Source organism: Arvicola amphibius, chromosome 2, assembly GCF_903992535.2.
Source record: "Arvicola amphibius chromosome 2, mArvAmp1.2, whole genome shotgun sequence".
NCBI lineage: Eukaryota > Metazoa > Chordata > Mammalia > Rodentia > Cricetidae > Arvicola > Arvicola amphibius.
The window spans coordinates 9,022,783-9,041,745 of NC_052048.2; the positions used below are offsets into that span (position 1 = coordinate 9,022,783).

The 18,963-nt window shown below is 38.5% G+C and overlaps 1 protein-coding gene across 1 annotated transcript in view; it reads right to left on the bottom strand.

The window, feature by feature from the left end:
• Positions 1–18,963, bottom strand: part of Pde3a (phosphodiesterase 3A) — a 282,570-nt gene that overhangs the window by 20,756 nt on the left and 242,851 nt on the right. Inside the window, 8 exon segments of the mRNA XM_038319708.1 lie at positions 1,508–1,663; positions 2,662–2,865; positions 3,663–3,862; positions 4,001–4,114; positions 7,375–7,486; positions 11,467–11,604; positions 13,756–13,910; positions 16,595–16,680. Of these exon segments, the coding sequence (XP_038175636.1) occupies positions 1,508–1,663; positions 2,662–2,865; positions 3,663–3,862; positions 4,001–4,114; positions 7,375–7,486; positions 11,467–11,604; positions 13,756–13,910; positions 16,595–16,680 (1,165 nt within the window).

Genomic DNA, 18,963 nt, shown 5'->3' on the forward strand with positions numbered 1-18,963 from the left:
TATAATTAGATCAATGGAGGTTTATGTGGGGATGGTCACCCATGCTTTCTAGCATGTAGTGGCTTTTCACGGAGTCTGTTAAATATTTTATTCTTATATCATACATAGAGTTTGTGTGTCTATGCACACACACATATACCTCACATTCACAGATACACACACCACACATGCACACACACACACCATATACACCCATATACACACATATATACTATACAGACACACCACACACACACACACACCACACACTTCACACACAGACACGTACACCATACACACACCATATACACATGCATACCACACATACACACACACTTCATACCATATACACCATATATACACACCACACCCACAGACACATACACCACACATGCACACACACCACACATACATACGCCACACATAAATACACACCATACACACACACCACACACACATGACACACACAGCACATACACACACAATCCCCATACACACATGCACATACACACCACACACATATACCACACATAAACATACACCATACACATACCACACACATATGACACACACTACACACAGAGAGAATCCCCATACATACATGCATACATACCACACACACGCACCATACACACACATCACATACCCACATCAGACACACACATGTGGAATTTCCCTTTTATGCTGTGAATACCATTGGTTAATAAAGAAACTGTCTTGACTCTGTGCAGGGAACAGGGTAGGTGGGGAAAACTAAACTGAATGCTGGGAGAAAGGAAGCAGAGTCAGGAGAAGCCATGGAGCCCCCATTGCAGACAGATGTGCTGAAATTTTGATGGTATATCACGACATTGTGATGATGCACAGATGCATAGAAATGTGTTAATTAAAATTTAAGAGTTAGGAAATAAAAAGCTAGAGCTAATGGGCCAAGAAGTGTTTTAAATAATACAGTTTCTGTGTAATTATCTTGGGGCTGAACAGCCAGGAACCAACAAGCACCCTTCTTCCAACACATATACACCCACACAATCCCCATACCTCTCTCTCTCTCTCTCTCTCTCTCTCTCTCACACACACACACACACACACACACACCATATACACCATAACACCACACACATATATACACACCATACACACACACGCATCTCTTTCGTACATTGTTGTTACTTAGCTAGTCAATTGAGGTTTTCTTATGCACATCTAATGTTACTTTTACTACAATAAGCAACCCTGTAGCAGTTCAGCATTTTAAAGGTGTCACATCATCTCAGTAGATTATTCTGTCATATTGACATGTCTCTCCAAAAATGCCTGCAGATAATTTTACCTTAGTATTTAAGAGTTTAGTTCATTTTCATGTGCCATTTTTAAATTCCCACTGAAACTGCCCAAGGTATATGTTTGGCACAATTATGAATGTAGATGGAATGATTGTGCTGTCATGGCGGGAAAGAAGCTTTGGTGAACTTGTACACAACAAGAACACACAGCTTGTGGTGGGTGAAGCAGCTCAGTGAGTTACCTGCTCATAAAACTCACTGGCGATGCCCTCCGTCCACTTCAGGTGGAGTTCTTTACACTTAGCAGGCCCATTAATGTCTGCCAACTTTATACACATTTGACACACCAGGAGACGATCATTTTCATTGGTCCAATCTATCCCAACATCGTCGTTCACCTGTTTGAGAGACAAAACCAATATGTTCTGTCTCTATGACAGCTCAGGTAGAACATGAAAAATGACAACAGAATTTTTTTGTCTTCTTTCTGTGTAGGAATGAGAACATCAAACACAAGGACTTCAGATTCTGGAACTAATGTCAGCAACTTGCACTGAAGATAAAAAGTTGATGCAATTCAACCAAAATTAATCAATGAAGAAGAAACTATTACTGAACTTACAAGAGATTCTGCTTGAAGCTAGCACATAGCATTAATTTCTACTAAATCATAAAACTATAGTAAGAAGTTTTCTTTTGTATGTGTATGCATAAATGTACATGCAGGAGTATGTGTGGGTGTGTGTGTGTGTGTAGGGGGCATTGGCCAACCTCATGTATCTTTCCTCAGGAGCTTTATAGACAGTGTCTCTCTCTGAGTAGGCTAGGCTGCAGGCCAGTGAGACTCTGGAGCCTCCTGTGTTTGCCTCTCCAATGCTGAGGCACTGACATTATACATGAGCACTACCACGCTCAGCTTTTTAGTTTTGTTTTTTCAAATGTGGGTTCTAAGGGTCAAACTTAGGTCTTTGTGCTGACAAAGCAAATACTTTACTTACTAAGGCTTCTTCCAAGGAACAAATAAGAAGCTGTCTTGAATGAATATTGGACTTTTAAGTTTGATACATGAAGTTTTGCTTCAAGTTTTCTTTCCTTCCTTCTGCTGTCAGATAATTTACCTCATACGTTGTAGACATGATTATTTGTTAACTCAAACAAAGCAACAGTGGCAGCTAATGTTTCCTATTCTCTGTAGAACAAAGTCTAACATACACAGCCAAGACCTCAACTTCGCAAGCATCTAGACTCAGAGTGTGCCTAGAGGCCAACCAGGGGATCAATAATTCAATCATTCCCTTCTCACAGAAAGCTCACCGTGATTGAGTTTCATTTAATACTTTGGTTATAAGACCCCTTTGATGTGTCATAAAATGAACACTGGCAGAGTTCTACTTACCTTGGCATTAAATTTGGCTACAAAGTCAAAGTGTTTCTTCAGGTCAGTAGCCAAAATTGCTTCAATGACTAGGAACCGGAAATGCTTAAATTCCACATGGTCCAGGTTACCTAAGAAATTATACTCTGGCCGGGACATGAAGAGATTCCACGCTGCAGCTGCATGATGGTTCTCCAGAACTGAACGGTCATTGTACAGCACCGCCTAGGGTGGAAGGAAGAAGAGGGGGTCTAACTTCTTAAGTTAAAAAGGAAACACAAAAGTCTCTGAGGATACGGAAGGCTTTCAATTCTTCAGGTTTATGCTGGCTATTAAAAATTATCTTGATTGTTAATGCCTTTTCTTGGGTAATTCTATTTTCTGACATATAAGTTTCTCCCCTTAAAACCTTTTCTGCAAATTATTATATATAATTTTATATATTATTACATGTATAAATTATTTATTATATATAAATTATGTATGTGTGTGTAATTATTTTAAGAACATTTTCATTTGAAGAAACTTCGTTCAGGCAAAACAAATTCTTCCCAATGTGTAAGATAAATGAACAGTAAATTCCTACCAATGAAAATACAAGCACTAAGAATAAGTGTTGCCATAAAAATATTTTCAAAGAGTAAGATGTCTAAACAGTCTTATGCTTTTAAAGGACCAAGAAAAACATGGTTCTCCAGTCTTTTCAGAAAGGAACGTGTTTGTAAGCTGTCTTTGCTTTGTTGAGGGTATTCACTGTTAGTTATTCATTTGATTCTCTCCTAAGAAGGCATCTGAGAAATGATCTTCCTATGTAACAAGGTCAAACATCTGCTATAACTATCTTAGCACAAGCCATGACATTTTTGGAAATTAACAAGTCCTTTAAGAATTTTCCTGAGGACTAAGGATAGGTCAGTTCCATACAGACTTGAGTGCCTCTTACAAGCCATAACTGGAAAATTAATTGTACTCCAAGAAATGTACCCTAAAATGTTTTCCCCTCATGAAAATTGAACCTTTACCTGAGGAGCACTAGTGGCAACCAGAAAAGCATTTGTCCTTCCTGGGTGATCGTAGTCATGCATGGCTGCGGCGACATACAAGGCCATCAACTCTAAGGCTGGAATATTCCCAGACAGACATCCATATTTGTCATCTGACACATGATACATTTTTGAAAACACATATCCCATGTGTCCGTGTGTAAATCCACTGTCAGAATCTGAGGAGAAGAAGTGAAAGTGACAGACAATCTTAAAAACTGCAAAGCTGTAGCCATTGTTCTGATATCCTTTGAAAACAAAGCACATGATCAGAGTTCCTGGCTCGTACAAGGAGCACAGGCATAATTCATACACACCCGAGTCGCTTGCTGATCCGTGATCACTAATCACGCTTGGGAGGCCAGGAATCGGCTGCGTTGTGAGATACCACACAGCGTGCAAAACATCAGTGGCATGGATTCTATTATGATCTGTAAGGATGCAAAGGAGTGAGGGCACATCAGCTGGTGAACTCGGGTCCAAGGATTAAGAGTGCCATCTACTGGACAAACACTTCTGTGGACACATTTTAACTATCCAAGAAAGGCATGCAAACTTCCCTGGAAGGTACTTCTGGAAAATACTTCCACCAATTCTATCATGTCCACCAGTAACAAAAAATCACATCCATAGCATTTATTGTGCATGCAGATATCCAAAGTGGAAAAATCAGTGTCTGATTCTTCCAGAAGCCTATGTATTCAGGAAACTCAACATGTCATGCTTACATTTGTTTCTTTGCTCCTTTATAAGAAAAACTACATAGAGATGTAGAAAGAAAGACCTAATTTACTCATATGAATGGTTTGGAGGATCAAACATGATCTCGAATGAATGCATCTTCTTCTTTATTTACAACAAAGATGCTCAGCCGAAGGGACCAGTGACAATATCTAATACCTCATATCCTCCTTTACCATTAGGAATCAGCAGGTGTCCATCGGCACCAATCTTCACGAAGAAATCATATATTTTTCACACTTCTACTAATAAGTTGCCTATGTAGACTGTTATATCACCTGCTGCTTCATGAAGTTTCTTCTTTAATCCTTTCCTTTTTAGAGCTACATCTAGATGAACTGAGACTCACATGAATGTCAGTTGAGTTTTATGCTCCCCTTTGCCCTGAACGGTGTTACAGGCAAACTCTGACTAAAGACTTGATCTCTAAGGTGTGAATAAAGTATTAAGTCATGGTTCATCTGATTCCATTTTCACTTTCCGTCCACAGCTTTTTTATGTTAATTGTGGATCTCTTTACAGAAAGTCATCAGACGTGTAATTCTTCAGGGGTGTCAATATGAAAATATTCAGACCAGTGAACATTTGTATTGGTGACTAAAACTCTGAGAAGCAAGGCTTTCATAGCTTGCTCACATTAGGCTAAATGTCTAAGCTCAACAAAGAGGAGACATCATATTTTGAAGCAGTGCCAATCAAGCTAAAGCTTTCCCAGGGTATGGAATTGCAAGGAGCCAAGAGATCTCGGATAGTGCAAGTGAGTTTATTTATTTTAATGCTTACTTATTTCTTTTTGTGTGTACACACACACACACACACACACACACACACACACAAGCACAACCTGGATGTCAGAGGAAAACTTGTGTAAGTGAATTCTGTCCTCCTAACATTGGGTTCAAGGGATCAATCTTGGGTTCTCAGCTCTGATGGAAACCATCCTTATCCATGGAGTCAATCTGCTTGCCCTATAAGTATCCTTACTATATAAATTATTCTATGGATGGACAATTCAATAGTTTAAAAAATAAATTATTTGCTCATCTAAAAATAGGAAATATAAAACACAAAATAACAAGCTTTAGAATCTGGACTTCTTTTTATACTCAGATACCAGGCTCCTGTGTTTCCCATCATCTCATGAGACACTACAAACAGCAATGTGTTCTAGATCATAGCAAAGCAGAATGGCCACACATCACACTATTTCTATGCAATGTGGCATCTAAATGAATTCAATCAAGCCTGATGATCAAAAATTAAAATACATTTGTGAATAAAACAGTAATTTGTAAATACTGTCTAGTGCCTTACTGTATTTTTGCTTCCCTGTGGCTTCCTTTCTGAAAAATGTTTATTTATGTAACTCCCTAATCCTTGTGAAATCACTAACATTTATGTCACTTGCTGGCATTTGACCAGGCTGAGCCCTGGGAAAGTCACATTAAAGGAAGCCAGGCATATTGCCAGATTCCCCTGCAACAACCTCCTTTTCATCTCTCTCTTCCAACTTCCACAGGCTTCAGTGGCCAGACTTTCCCAAAGGACCCAGCATCATTAAGCACCTCTTCCCCAAAGCCAACTGACTGATTTTGCCCATTATTGATCTTGTATTCCTCAGCCCATCTCAGTGGCAGACTGCATTTCTCCTTTCTTCCTGTCATTGTATGTCCTATGCCTCTTCATGTGAGTATATTAATGACAGCATGCTCACTAGGCGAGCACATTCAACCTTTTCAGAGATAAGCCAATTATTTGTGTCCACATATAAGCATTTTTAAAATTTATTTTCTTTTCCATTTTTGCTTTTAATACAGGGTGTCTCTTCCTATAGCTCAAGATTGTTTTAAACTCATTATGTGATCCTGGATAACCATAGATTTCTGATCCTCCTGCCTCAGCATTCTGAGTGCTGAAATTACAGACACATGCCACCCAACTCCCTACTTGCCAGGAAAGTACCTTACCAATGGGGCTACACCTCAGCCCTTCATTTCAAGTCCTGATAACTGCAAAAGCTATGGGATTTTGAAGTTCAAAATGTATAAAAGCAAACTTAAAAGGGAAATCATGTTTGAAATGACATACATCCAATTTTACTGCACATGCTGCCAGAGTCTACAAAGAGCACATCTCTAAGACATATTCAAATTACCAGATTGGATAGGACTCTTTGTTTGAAATACCATATGGATGCTATGCATCTCCAGAGCTCCTTTAGTTGGGTCTTTGGACATGTTCTTCAGCTCCATCCATTCTATAGTATTGTATAGCAATCATGTTTACATCCAGTGGTTATGTGGATTTGACAGGAACGTTTAGCCTCTCTTTTCAATTCTGTCTTCATTATTATAATTTTTTAAATAATAAAAGCTGAAATTCTTGACAGTGCCCTCATCTTGGGGTTTATTTATTTTTTACAACTTCCCCATCACTATTTTTGTATGTTTCTTCTTTTCCATACTATTAACTCAGCCACCTCCTTCTATACTTTCTGAACACCTACCAGATATATCTCATCTTGAGAAAGCATCCAATGTTCTTGTTTCAATTATTGAACTAATTAGATACTTGATAAGAGTTTAAATTTACTCAGTGAAAGCAGGTGATTATTTAATGAGGATGAATTTAAATTTAATATTCAGTCTTACCTCAAACAACTATGAGAGATATGCAAGGCACATATTCTAACCTTTTAAGAAGTATCAACCCATTTTGTCCTGACGTTCATGTGAAGCAGATCTCATGACCCTATTTTCAAGATAAAGAAATGAGGCTAGAAGAGGTGGGTAAGGCTCCAGGGTCTCACAGAGTGTGCAGAAAAGGAGACACGTTTCTAACAGCAGCCACTGATATACAATGATGTCACATAGATTAGCTAACGACTGGACCTCCCACCACTCTCTGCAGGTCTGAAGAGCAAGCATTGGATTAGCTTACATATACTCACAAGGTATGTCCCTGTATCCGATCTCCAAAGCATGAAAGTAATTCATAAATTCCCTAACTGGGATTTTAAAGGCCTCAAAGAGGCCCATGTCTTCAAACAGTCTGTATGATACCTGGAAAAGGAGGAAACAAGACCTTGTAAGACATCACTCATGATGCTAGAGATGGTGAAAGGTCAGTGTGTACAACCATCAACCACACTGATGTGCCCCCAGTAGAGATACTCCTATTGGAAGTATTAAACACACTGAAGACTTCTGTGTACTGAGTCTGTGGACTTCCTCACCACTGAGACTATGTCATCTGTATTTAAGACAATTATTGCACATAAATCCTATAGACATTCAGGAAACCAAGAAAAAAAAACAGTATAACTATGAACCATGAACTGGGGTCTTAAACTGGATGATGATGATGGAACACTTTAATACACACATACTAAGCCAGGCAACTGGCAACTGCAATTCCAGCACATGGGAGGATATGACTAGAAGCTTGTTATGGCTTTGAGTTCAATGCTAGACATAAGAGTTCTTCCAATTACTCTCATTATTGTTGTTTTGGCCAATATTTGAGTTCTTACATATAAGCTCTATAGAAGTTAACAATACGTGCTGCATCAACAATAGTTCCAGTAACAATGGCAATGGTGTAGATACACATAGCAGCAAATGAGACATGCACCCTAATCAATCAGCACATACTAGTTATTTATAGAAAGTTCTCAGAGTATCTTTTTTGTTTTAATATTTATTTATTTTATTATTATTTATTTATTTTATTATATATACAATATTCTGTCTGTGTGTATACCTGCAGGCCAGAAGAGGGCACCAGACCCCATTACAGATGGTTGTGAGCCACCATGTGGTTACTGGGAATTGAACTCAGGACCTTTGGAAGAGCAGACAATGCTCTTAACCTCTGAGCCATCTCTCTAGCTTTCAGAGTATCTTTTGAGATTGATACTATGAATTCCCAATATCTGATAGCAGGAGATGCTGAAAACAGAGATGTTGAACAACTTGCAGAAGATTACCCAGTTAGTATGGAACAGCCAGAATGCAAACTGCGTATGTCAGTTTTAGAGTTTATAATCATAATTACTTCAAACCCCACAACCACAATTGGGAAATCAAAATGATTAGAACTTTAAATCCTTAGAGTTTCATATATATGGTCTACAATGTAGCCCTGCCTAGCCTGAAACTCAATATTAGGTCAGGCTTGCCTCCAACTCCAACTCAAAGAAATCGACTTACCTTTGTCTCCCAAGTCCTAGGATTGAAGACATGTGGCACCATGCCTAGAGACTTACCATAAAGCTTAAAACCTTTCAAAGAGGAACTAAGGGCTAAGACTCTAGTAGGCTACTTTAGAGTCAGATTTCACAAAAGGACATTGATATCGATCTATCAAAATTAACCACCTAATATTTCACATATACCATCATTCCAAATTCATGAAGGGAAGATCATGAACTGGGAAAGCTGTGTTCACTAAAAAAGTAAATATAATTTAAAAATCTGAAGGCTGGAGTGGTTAAAAGCACTGTGTGCCCTTGCAGAGGACCAATGATCAACTTCTAGTGCCCATGGTATATCACAACCATCTGAAACTCCAATTCCAGGAGACCTAAGGCCCTCTTCTGGCCTCCACAGGAACCATGCATGCATGTGGGACACAGAGATACATGCAGGAAAAGTACTAATACACATAAATAAAATAAGATAAATAAATTGATTTTTGCTAAGCATAAAATAAGCATGTAAAAAATTGAGAGGCAAAAGAATTCAACAAGGCCAGGAGCTGTGGTGTTTTATGAGTTGCTGCAATGTAGCTGAATGTAAAGAATACGGACTTCTAAGAAGGCTAATCTCACAAAGGATTCTGGAGACAGAAAGGGGAAAAAAAGTATATTCTTCCAAGCCTTAGCATTTTATATAACAGTGAGAATAAAACAAACAAACAAATAAAACTTGTAAACAAAAGTGGTGTGGTGACATAGGCTTGTAATTTCAGCCCTTAGGGATTGGAGGCAGGAGGATCAGGAGTTCTATGTGATCTTTGGCGAAATAGCATGCTTGACGCCAGCCTTTGTTATGTAAGATATTGCCTAATTAAAAAGCACACGCACACAAAAACAACAAGAAGAGCAAAGCAGGTAACCAAACCACTGCATCTACCACCACCACTAAAAACCTATACCAAAGTTACTGTGGAGATTAGAGACAAACACGCAGGTATGGTGTTTGGAATCTGAAACCCCCGAACTCTGAGGGTGAGGTAAGAAGACTGTCAGGAGTTTTGGCTAGCTGAAACTACATAGAGAGTTTCTCATAGGTCATCCTGTGCTACAATGTGACACTGTCTCAAGGAGAAAAGAGGAAAAAGGGAGTCTACAGCAAACCTCTAACATGCTTCAAGGGCTACAGTGCATGCTAATTTTCTCATTCTCCTTACATAGAGTGCACAGGATCTCTAGTAGAAAGGAATGAAAGGTACTGCCTGGAGCACAGCTATATTTTGTAGCAGGATACAGTATATACCTTGTTCTAAAACAGCCTCACTCTCAATGTACATGTTGTAATTGGATTCAAGTGCTCTTAGGAGGAGAAACAAATTTTGATACTAAGACAAGCGGAATACAGTGACTGCCTTGAACTTGCTAGCATCAGTGAGCTTTTCAGACAGTTTGGCACTAAGAACTCAGGAAGAAATGAATGGAACTCTCAGCTCCTAACAAACATGGCTGTCTGCCACTGTATCATGGTCAAGGCCAGAATAAAGTCTAGCAGAGGGACAATGACATATCATACAGATGCTAATTAACTTCTGCTTCATGGTTCATCATCTAGTTGATCCATCATTAGTTTGAAAGAGATTTCTTGATTGATAATTCCTTTAGGGAAAGGGTCTTTTCTTGGAGACAAGAAGCATTCTCTGGGCCCGTGTATTTAACACTAATAGTAGAAGCACCAGCTTTCCATGCAAATCCTGTGGACTGTCCTCCCCGAGATGTTCCATATTCAGGCTCTTGCAGAGAAGCTGAGGACGGCCAGTCTTGGGGATAAAGAAGAACCAGTGTTTCACAGGTTTCTAGTATTTGGCAGAAAAGTTATTAGTGGTCCTTGATCCCACTGAACCCATTTTGGATGTGTGTTGCTTTGCCACTTTTGAGGTAGAGATTCACAGAGCCAAGGGTGACCTCAGATTCACCATAGTCAACACTTTTCAAGGGTGCTGTGATATTTACTCATATGCATATTTTAAATATATACTGATATACCATAGTATCACCCCTTGGATTATAAATATAAATTTTAGTTATTTACTTTAATTTTATGTGTATAAATGTGCTTGGCTACATTTATACATGTGCACCATATGTGTACCTGGTGCCTAAGGAGTCAAGAAGAGGACACTTACCTTCAATTTTTGGAAAAAAACATGATTAAGCACCCAATTTCCATATGTTTCCTTTCCACTTCCACCAAACAACCAGTACTTTAATGGGGAAGCCTTGAGAGAGTCTCTCTTCAGAGACAAGACTAACACATTTTTCATGCACCCCAGCCACCATTCTGTATTTCTGGTAATGATAGAGATGGTTTCAAACACATGAAATTCTGATGTTTCACATGCCAGTGGGGAACATACATATTTCTACATAATATCTTATTTTTGATGAAGCCTAAGCACTGTGATACTCAGAAGTTAAAACGATAGTTGGAAGATATAATTATAGGGGTTGATTCATTGTAAACAGGAGTTTCCTTTCTGAGGCTAGGCCAGCTTCTCTTTGGCTTAATTCTATGAATTTAGGTAACTTGTCCATCTTGCTAATCTATTTCTGCCTCTGTCTCCTTTGTTTAAAACAATTACATAACATCTTAACTGTAGGCTGTAACACTCAATTGGAATTCCAGTTGTTTTTGGTCAGCACATAGCCATAAAATGCACCACATGTTCTATGATAAAATTTCAATTCTTCCTGCATGCCTGCCCACAAGTGTTGAGAATGTACAGATTAGCAACAAACTGACTTGTTTCCTTCTGTGTTTCATGTCATCCACTCAAATAAATTTCTTACCTGGCTAAGAATACGGCCACATTTTCTTCCTATATTTTCCACTAAATCAAAAATTGGAAAATTCCAGGTGTTTAACTGATCCATAATTGAGTCCAGGTTATCCATGACTAGGGGTTCGGGAGCAAGAATTGGCTTGTCCTGTAATAGAGATAAAGACGTTTGAACCACATATAGCTTTTCTATTAAAACAATCATCATGTTAGTTAATTCAATAAATAACTGTTGCTATCAGAAATAAATAACTTAAAAGTCCATGAATCTTAAAATCAGCAAACAAACAGAAGGAGGAAGAGGAGGAGGAGGAGGAGAAGAAGAAGAAGAAGAAGAAGAAAAAAAAAAAAAAAACAGGAGCCCAGAGTAAAGAGGCCAGTAGTGAACGCAGTTCCACTGACATTTACGTAGCCTGTTCCCTGCATGTTCCTTTTTCACACACAGCCCAGACTAACAGATATTCTCTCCAATGTTAGCATTCCTACTTTTGCAGCAATTTGCAAGACTTTTTAATGAAGACTGGGGGCCCTCAGAAAACTCTGATGCTATCTCTAAACTTCCTTCTCTCTATACTTTAGTAAATATGTCTGAGCTGCAAGCCTGACTTAAGTTAGATCCTTGACAGAAATGCATGCAGTGGACAAAGGTTTTGCCCTTCTAGTTTAATTGCATTTATAGTTGAGCTGTTCAGATCAGCATTAATCCTGAAGAATAATAGCTGGTATATCTTTCAGTAATGTAATTTTATCACTGAGATCTGCTCTCCACTAAACAACTTGCTCTATGTAAATGTAAAGGCAGTCAGTGTGCTAAGTGTCCCAAATCAGGGCACTAATTTTCCCACCACAAGTATTTTACAAAGTAAAGAGAATAAAATATTGAAAAAATTTGACTAAAAAACTAGTTTGAATGTACAAATAGCAAAGCCATGATTAAAGAAAATGCTAAGGGCAGCAGCTAATGATTATAGACAAGTCAACTACTCCCTGCCCTTGATAGTCATGCTTAAGCTCACTCAAATGTACACCAGTGACTGTCTTTATACAAGATAAGTCACCATCAAACGAACTTTTAGAATCAGTACAAACCTGAACTAATACAAGGAAAAAATACTTGTTCACTTTCTAATCAAGGGGATATCAAAGATAAAACAAAAGATTCCTTAAGAAAAATTAGTCAACCAATCAATTTCTCTTTATTAAATATTATATTAACATTTAATATCATTAGTTTATTAATTTTTCTTGTATTTGTTCATGGTTTTCTACTGCATTTTTTGTATTCATATGTAAAGATGAATACTTTGGACTGTAGAGATAGTTTTGTCAGTAAAAAGCTTGCTATGCAAGCATGGAAAATGAGTTTTATCCATAAAATCTATTTAAAAAAATTCAGTGTGATTGATGGAGGTCATTTGTGATGTCAAAACTGGGGACATAGAAAAAGGTGTTTCCTAAGGCTCACTGGCCATCCATCCAAGCCCACTTGTTGAGCTCCAAACCAATGAGAGACCTGTCTCAAAATAAAGCAGATAGAACTTGAATAAAGGCATCTAAGATTGTTGTCTGGGCTTACCATGTGTACTTTTCTGCATGTGCACTTATACACACACACACACACACACACTCACACCACATACCACATGCAGACATACATACACAGATGATGTGGGATGCCCTTCTACATGCTGTGAATATGTCTTAATATGGTTAATAAAGAAGGTGTTTTGGCCAATAGCCAGGCAGAATAGAGCCAGGTGGGAAATCCAAGCAGAGAGATGGGAGAAAGAAGGCAGAGTTGGGGAGATGCCAGCAGCCACCAGAGACAACAATCCACAAGACGCATGGTAAAATATAAACTAATAGAATTGGTTAATTTAAATTGTAAGAGCTAGTTAATATTAAGCCTGAACTAATAGGTCAATCAGTTTGTAATTAATATTAAGCCTCTGAGTAGATATTTGGGAACTGGTAGGTGGGAGAGAAACCTCCAGTTACAAATGGCACTAAATGCGAGACATGAACTCATGACCCTGAGATTAAGAGTCACAGCCTCTACCAACTGAGTTAGTCAGTAACTTATACATAACACTTATACTTTTCACTACCAAATCAAAGAATCATGATGAAATCAATATGCTCAGAGAGGAAGATAACAATACACCTGAAGGCTACAGACGTATGGAACCAAACAGATGCAGCTATATAAATCTAATGACAACAGAATTTATCCCTAAGCCGGTATCTGCAACAGAAGCAAATTCTTATCTAAATGATGAGTTTAGTGATGTGGGGCTACCAGGAAGATCATGGTCTGGGAAGTATAGGTGCCACAAGCCGATGCTTTCCTCGGTGGCTCTCTCTGGCATTCGGCCTCCTCTTCATTTTGCAAAATGTCACTGCTGTCACTGTTGTTGTTGGTCTCATAATCAGAGGTAACTTGGGAAGTGTCATCTGCAATGGAAAGAGAAGAGCCTGTTATAAGAGACCTGTGATGGGGAAGGGGACGAAAGGAAGTAAGTTCTCCTGGACCACATCAGCATATAATGAAATGTTTAGGGAGACTGCTTTCGTGTATCTACACATCAAATCATAGAATAAAAGGGAGGGAAAATACAGTGTCAAGGTTTAGGTTAGTTTTGACTATGTGTATACAGCGTTGTCTGCATACACATGATTTATATGCCATGGAGACCAGATGAAGGTGTTAGATCCCTTGGAACTGGAGAGTGTTAGGCAGTGGCTGCTGAAAACTACCCATCATGGGGTGCTGGGAACATAACTCAGGTTTTCTGGGAGAGTAATATATATCCCTATCTTTTGTACAATCTCTTCAGTTCCCCAATACATTTCTAATCCTATTGATTAGATGGGAATTAAGATATGTGACTTATGTGACTGTCAGTGATCTCTCAATAGTAACTTTCAGATCAATTGTTTGTATTAATTCTGTATAGTTTAACATCTTTCCTCCTTTCTCTTTCTTCCTTCCCTCTCTTTCTTCTTTATTCTTCCTTCCTTATTTTCTTCCTTACTTTCTTTTTCTCCTTTCTTTCTTTTTATTTCTTTATTTCGTTTCTTTCTTTCTTTCTTCTTTCTTTCTTGTAGTAGGAATCAAAACAGAGCTTTACACAATAGTATCAAGAACTCTACCACCAAGCTACATCCCCTAGTTTGTTTTAAATTTCTGTTTCCTCTATTCCTTCACTGCATTAAGCCAGAGAACAGTTGACTACATGGTAATTAAGGACTTGTGTCATGGGAATGATGATGCTAACACACCCAGGAGTGAGTAGCCTGCAGAGCATGAAGCAATGGTTCATTCTTGAGAGTGAACAGATCTTATGCATATGGTCCAGTTCCTTGGGGGTCTGGGCTTCCTCCTTCTTTTCTCTCCTCTACTATCTCTCCTTCCAGTCAGAAATTGTTAGCTGAAAATCCAACTAGAAAACATAAGTGTCTAAAGAACATGTTTCCACAGTCTTCAGGAAGAATGAGACATTTGTAACATTATCCCAGGATCCTCTTTTCTTCCATCTTTCTAATGTAATTGCTTGCCAGATAAATTTAGGAACAAAGGACAGAATAAAAACATAACTGATATTTGCAGCTTCTGTATATGGAGCAAAAGGAGAAGCTGCAGTGAAGAACACAGCACTGAAAGAGTCCAGAAAGGTGCCCTGTGCCTTGGAGGATCATGGCATTTGAAAGCCCAGGAAGGTGGCCTGTCCTGATCCTTCATTCTGTCAGCACTGGGAGACTTAGAAAAACATCCTAAGTCTTCAATAAGCTGCACAATAACCACACAGGTAGCTTTCCTTTGACTTCTCCTGGCCCTTCGCATATTGCTATATAAGATTTTCATAGAAAAAAAGTTGTCAACAAATTTTATTTGAGGGTGTCTTCCACGAAATGTTGATGGGGACATACAATGATTCCTGGTGGTGCCACGACCTGAAGTAACACTTCATAGATGTTTCATTTTCGGACACTGTGTGCTCTCGGCACAGTCAAAGTGAGCCATAGAGCTATGTCAACAAGAATAATTATCACAGTTACATAACAAGCAAGTAACTACTTACAGTGACCCCATATTCCAATGAGAAATAAATGAATAAATGGTTCTGTGAGCTCAACATGTCTGGTGCCCAAACAGGCCACAAGAGAGTATCATATTCTTGGAGCTGGAGTTCCAACACATGGCTATTGAGCCACCAGATGTGGCTGCTGGGAATCAAACTCAAGACCTCTGGAAGGACAGTCTATGCTCAAAACTTCTAAATCATCTCTTCATCCCTCTACATAGTTTACTTGGTCTTTGCAGTGATCTTATGCTGTGGGGACTATTGTCGCTCTGCCACTTTGCAAGTACAGGGAACTAAGGTGCAAAACTTAGATGACACATGAGTGGGGAAACAGAAGGAAGGGTGGTCCAGATTACAGCACCTATGCTCTTAACTTCAGATATTGCCTCAAGAAAAACCATATTATCACGAAAAGTGGTACAATCATGGTCATAGCATCTGGATTTATGATCTCATGAACTTTCTAGGACAGACAACCATGTAATGAACAAGGCATCAAGATGAGTCACCATTTATGTATAGCATATCATATAATATACAGTGTTATTTATATATTATACAAAGGGGATCTGACTTATAAAATAATGTACATTTTGTGAAAATTACAGAAAATGAATGGGAGAGTCCATGTTGAAACTTTGCTATGAGTTAAATTTAGATAGGTGGGTTGAGGATGATTTTTATTTCCTTATTGGTATTTTTAAGTTTTATATTTAATTTTAAATTAGCTGGAGAGATGGTTCAGTGGTTAAGAACATTTGCCTGCTATTATAGAAGTTCAGTTTCTAGCACTCATATAAAGAGGCTCACAATCACCCCATAACTCAACTCCAGCTCCAAGGATCTGATGCCCAATTCTGGCCTATATGGGTACTATACTCATGTGTATAAACATACACATACACAGGCACACAAACACACACACATTTCAAAATTAAAAAATTTACAAATTTGAAAAGAAAAGGCCAGGAATTCAAGTTGCCTTTTGGTCAGGAGGAAAATATAAATAAAAATTACTGGAATTTGAGCAACAGAATCCAACATGTGTATTACCTGCTCTGTTTGGTTTCTGAATGGCTGGGCCACTTCTCTCTGAGGGTCCATCAGGAGGATTCCCTTGTGAATAAGGTCTCCCACAGCTGAGAAATGTAGAGAAAAAAATCAATACCTCTGTATGTTGTAAAACACTTTTATGCATACAGTATCTCACAAACATTAACTGCTCCCTGGACACACACTTCAGGGGAAAAATACTTACGCTGGCTCACAGTTTAGGGGTGTCCATCCACCCTCAGGATCTCCACTGGTTTGAACCAGAACTGAGACAATATATCAGGGCAGTGACAAAGTGTGCCCTACATCATGGCTTACAGAAGGCAAGAGAGAGCCAGGGAAGAGCCAGAATTAAGGAACACTGTTTAAAGCATAACCCTAGGGACTGGTTTAATCTAATGAGGCTCCCATACCATGCTTTCCACATCTCCCAACAAGTTGTAAAGGTATCAATAGACCCATCCATTGATTAAGTCAGGGTCATCTAGCTCTAGCTATTTTCCAGGAGCCTCTATGTTTCATATCAAAACCACCACAACAAATACAATAAAATTTCATAGCTTCTACTGTTGTGTCCAATGGGAAAACCCACTTTGTATTTACATGCAGTTGCTGATAGGTAGTCCTTTTTGGTGAGTGAGTGATCAGCCAAAGGATGCTAAACTTCATCTTACTCTCTTCTTCCTTCTCCTCACTCCACATATTTACACCTGAAATGCTTGCAACGTTGTTTATATATTTGGTAAAAACATTGAAATAACTGCCATCGATCTGTGAAGCAATTCTGAAGGTTCTGGCACACGTCTGGCCATGATTATCTTCCCCAATGGGACACTTTAAGAGCCTCATTGTTCCATTCATTTCTTAGAGTCAGGATACTCAATAATTTCTAATCATATTTTTAATAAAAGACAGCAAAAGTAAAATAGAATGTTGGATATTTATTTTATTTTTTTCTCAAATAAATTTTCCAAAATATTTTCAGTAATCCTTTAAGGCTGTAAGGGAATGAACAAAGGAGAGGAATATTGTGGGGAAAGGTTGAATGACTATAAACCACTGTTGTTGGAACAAAACTGAGTCAATGCAATCTGTGAGCAACCAAGGTGGTGGAAGTTGGCAGAGAAGTGAATGAGGTGAATATACCACATAGATGTGGGTATAAAGGAGAGTCTGTATGTTTTCTCAACAACTTGACTATTTTTCAAGATCAAAAGGTAATCCACAAACTCTCCTGAGATCCCCAACTAGCCCCTGCTTTATTATTTGTTTAACTACTTCACAATTAGATTTAATCTTCTATTTTGTACCTGGGCTCTTCTGCATAATACAAAAAAACCCCAAGGAAAACATTGTCTCATGGTAACTTAACAATGGCCCAGAATAAAGGGGAAGAAATTAATATCTAATGTGAATTTCTAAATGTTTCATAATTTCTCAACTGTACACACAGTAAAATATTTCTGAGCTACAGTATACCATCATAACAAGTAAATTTAGTTTTTCAACCCTGAAATATAAACAGAAAAGCATTATATGGGATTTATTTCTAAAAATGAGGAAAATCCATCATTTTTTCCTTAGGAATCAACAGAAAAGAAATAAAAGAAATAAAAAGTGCACTGCTAACTTATGACCCCTAATCATGTGTGAAAGCTTATCATGTGAAGGGTTTTCACTTGCCTGACAATACCTATGAGGACTCTTTAAGTTACTAGTTCAAATAGAGTTAGCTCCTGTCTAAAAATAATTAAAAAAGCCCCAAAACAAAAAATCCCAGCTTGTTGCAAAGGCATTACGACAGCCAAGAGACTAGGGTTCAATGCCAAGTCTTTCGAGTTCAGCAAGGGAAACCACAATAGTTAGTCGTGTGTTTCTGGAGCATTCTGTGACTACATGGGTGGCTGCATTAAAGGGATTATAAAACCTGGTTTGAATTATAGATTTATAAAGCCCAAACAAATAAAATGCACACTACTGGATTTCTAAACATCACTGAACAAGGAGACAGAGAAATCCCCTTGGGTTTTTTTCTTCACTCTTATTATGAAAACTCTGTGACATTCTTCCCTCTAACAACAACCAAGATGATCTTGGTGGGGTGAAGCAGGGCAAGCCGTAGAGTTTTCCTGAACCACCCCAAGCTTTTTCTTTCTGATGATTATTTCTCCCAAGTCTTGAGGGAGGGGGAACCCCTTGTAGAAGCTAGAAGCAGATGTTCTTAACCCAAATCACTCTGCTGGACTTTATCCTGTCTCAGGGTACAGAACAAAGAACAATGCTTCCCTCAGCAAGCCTGTTGAATGTCAGATGCCCGAACAATTACAGGGTGTTAACCTAAGGGAATTGGAGATGGGGTCCAGTGACTC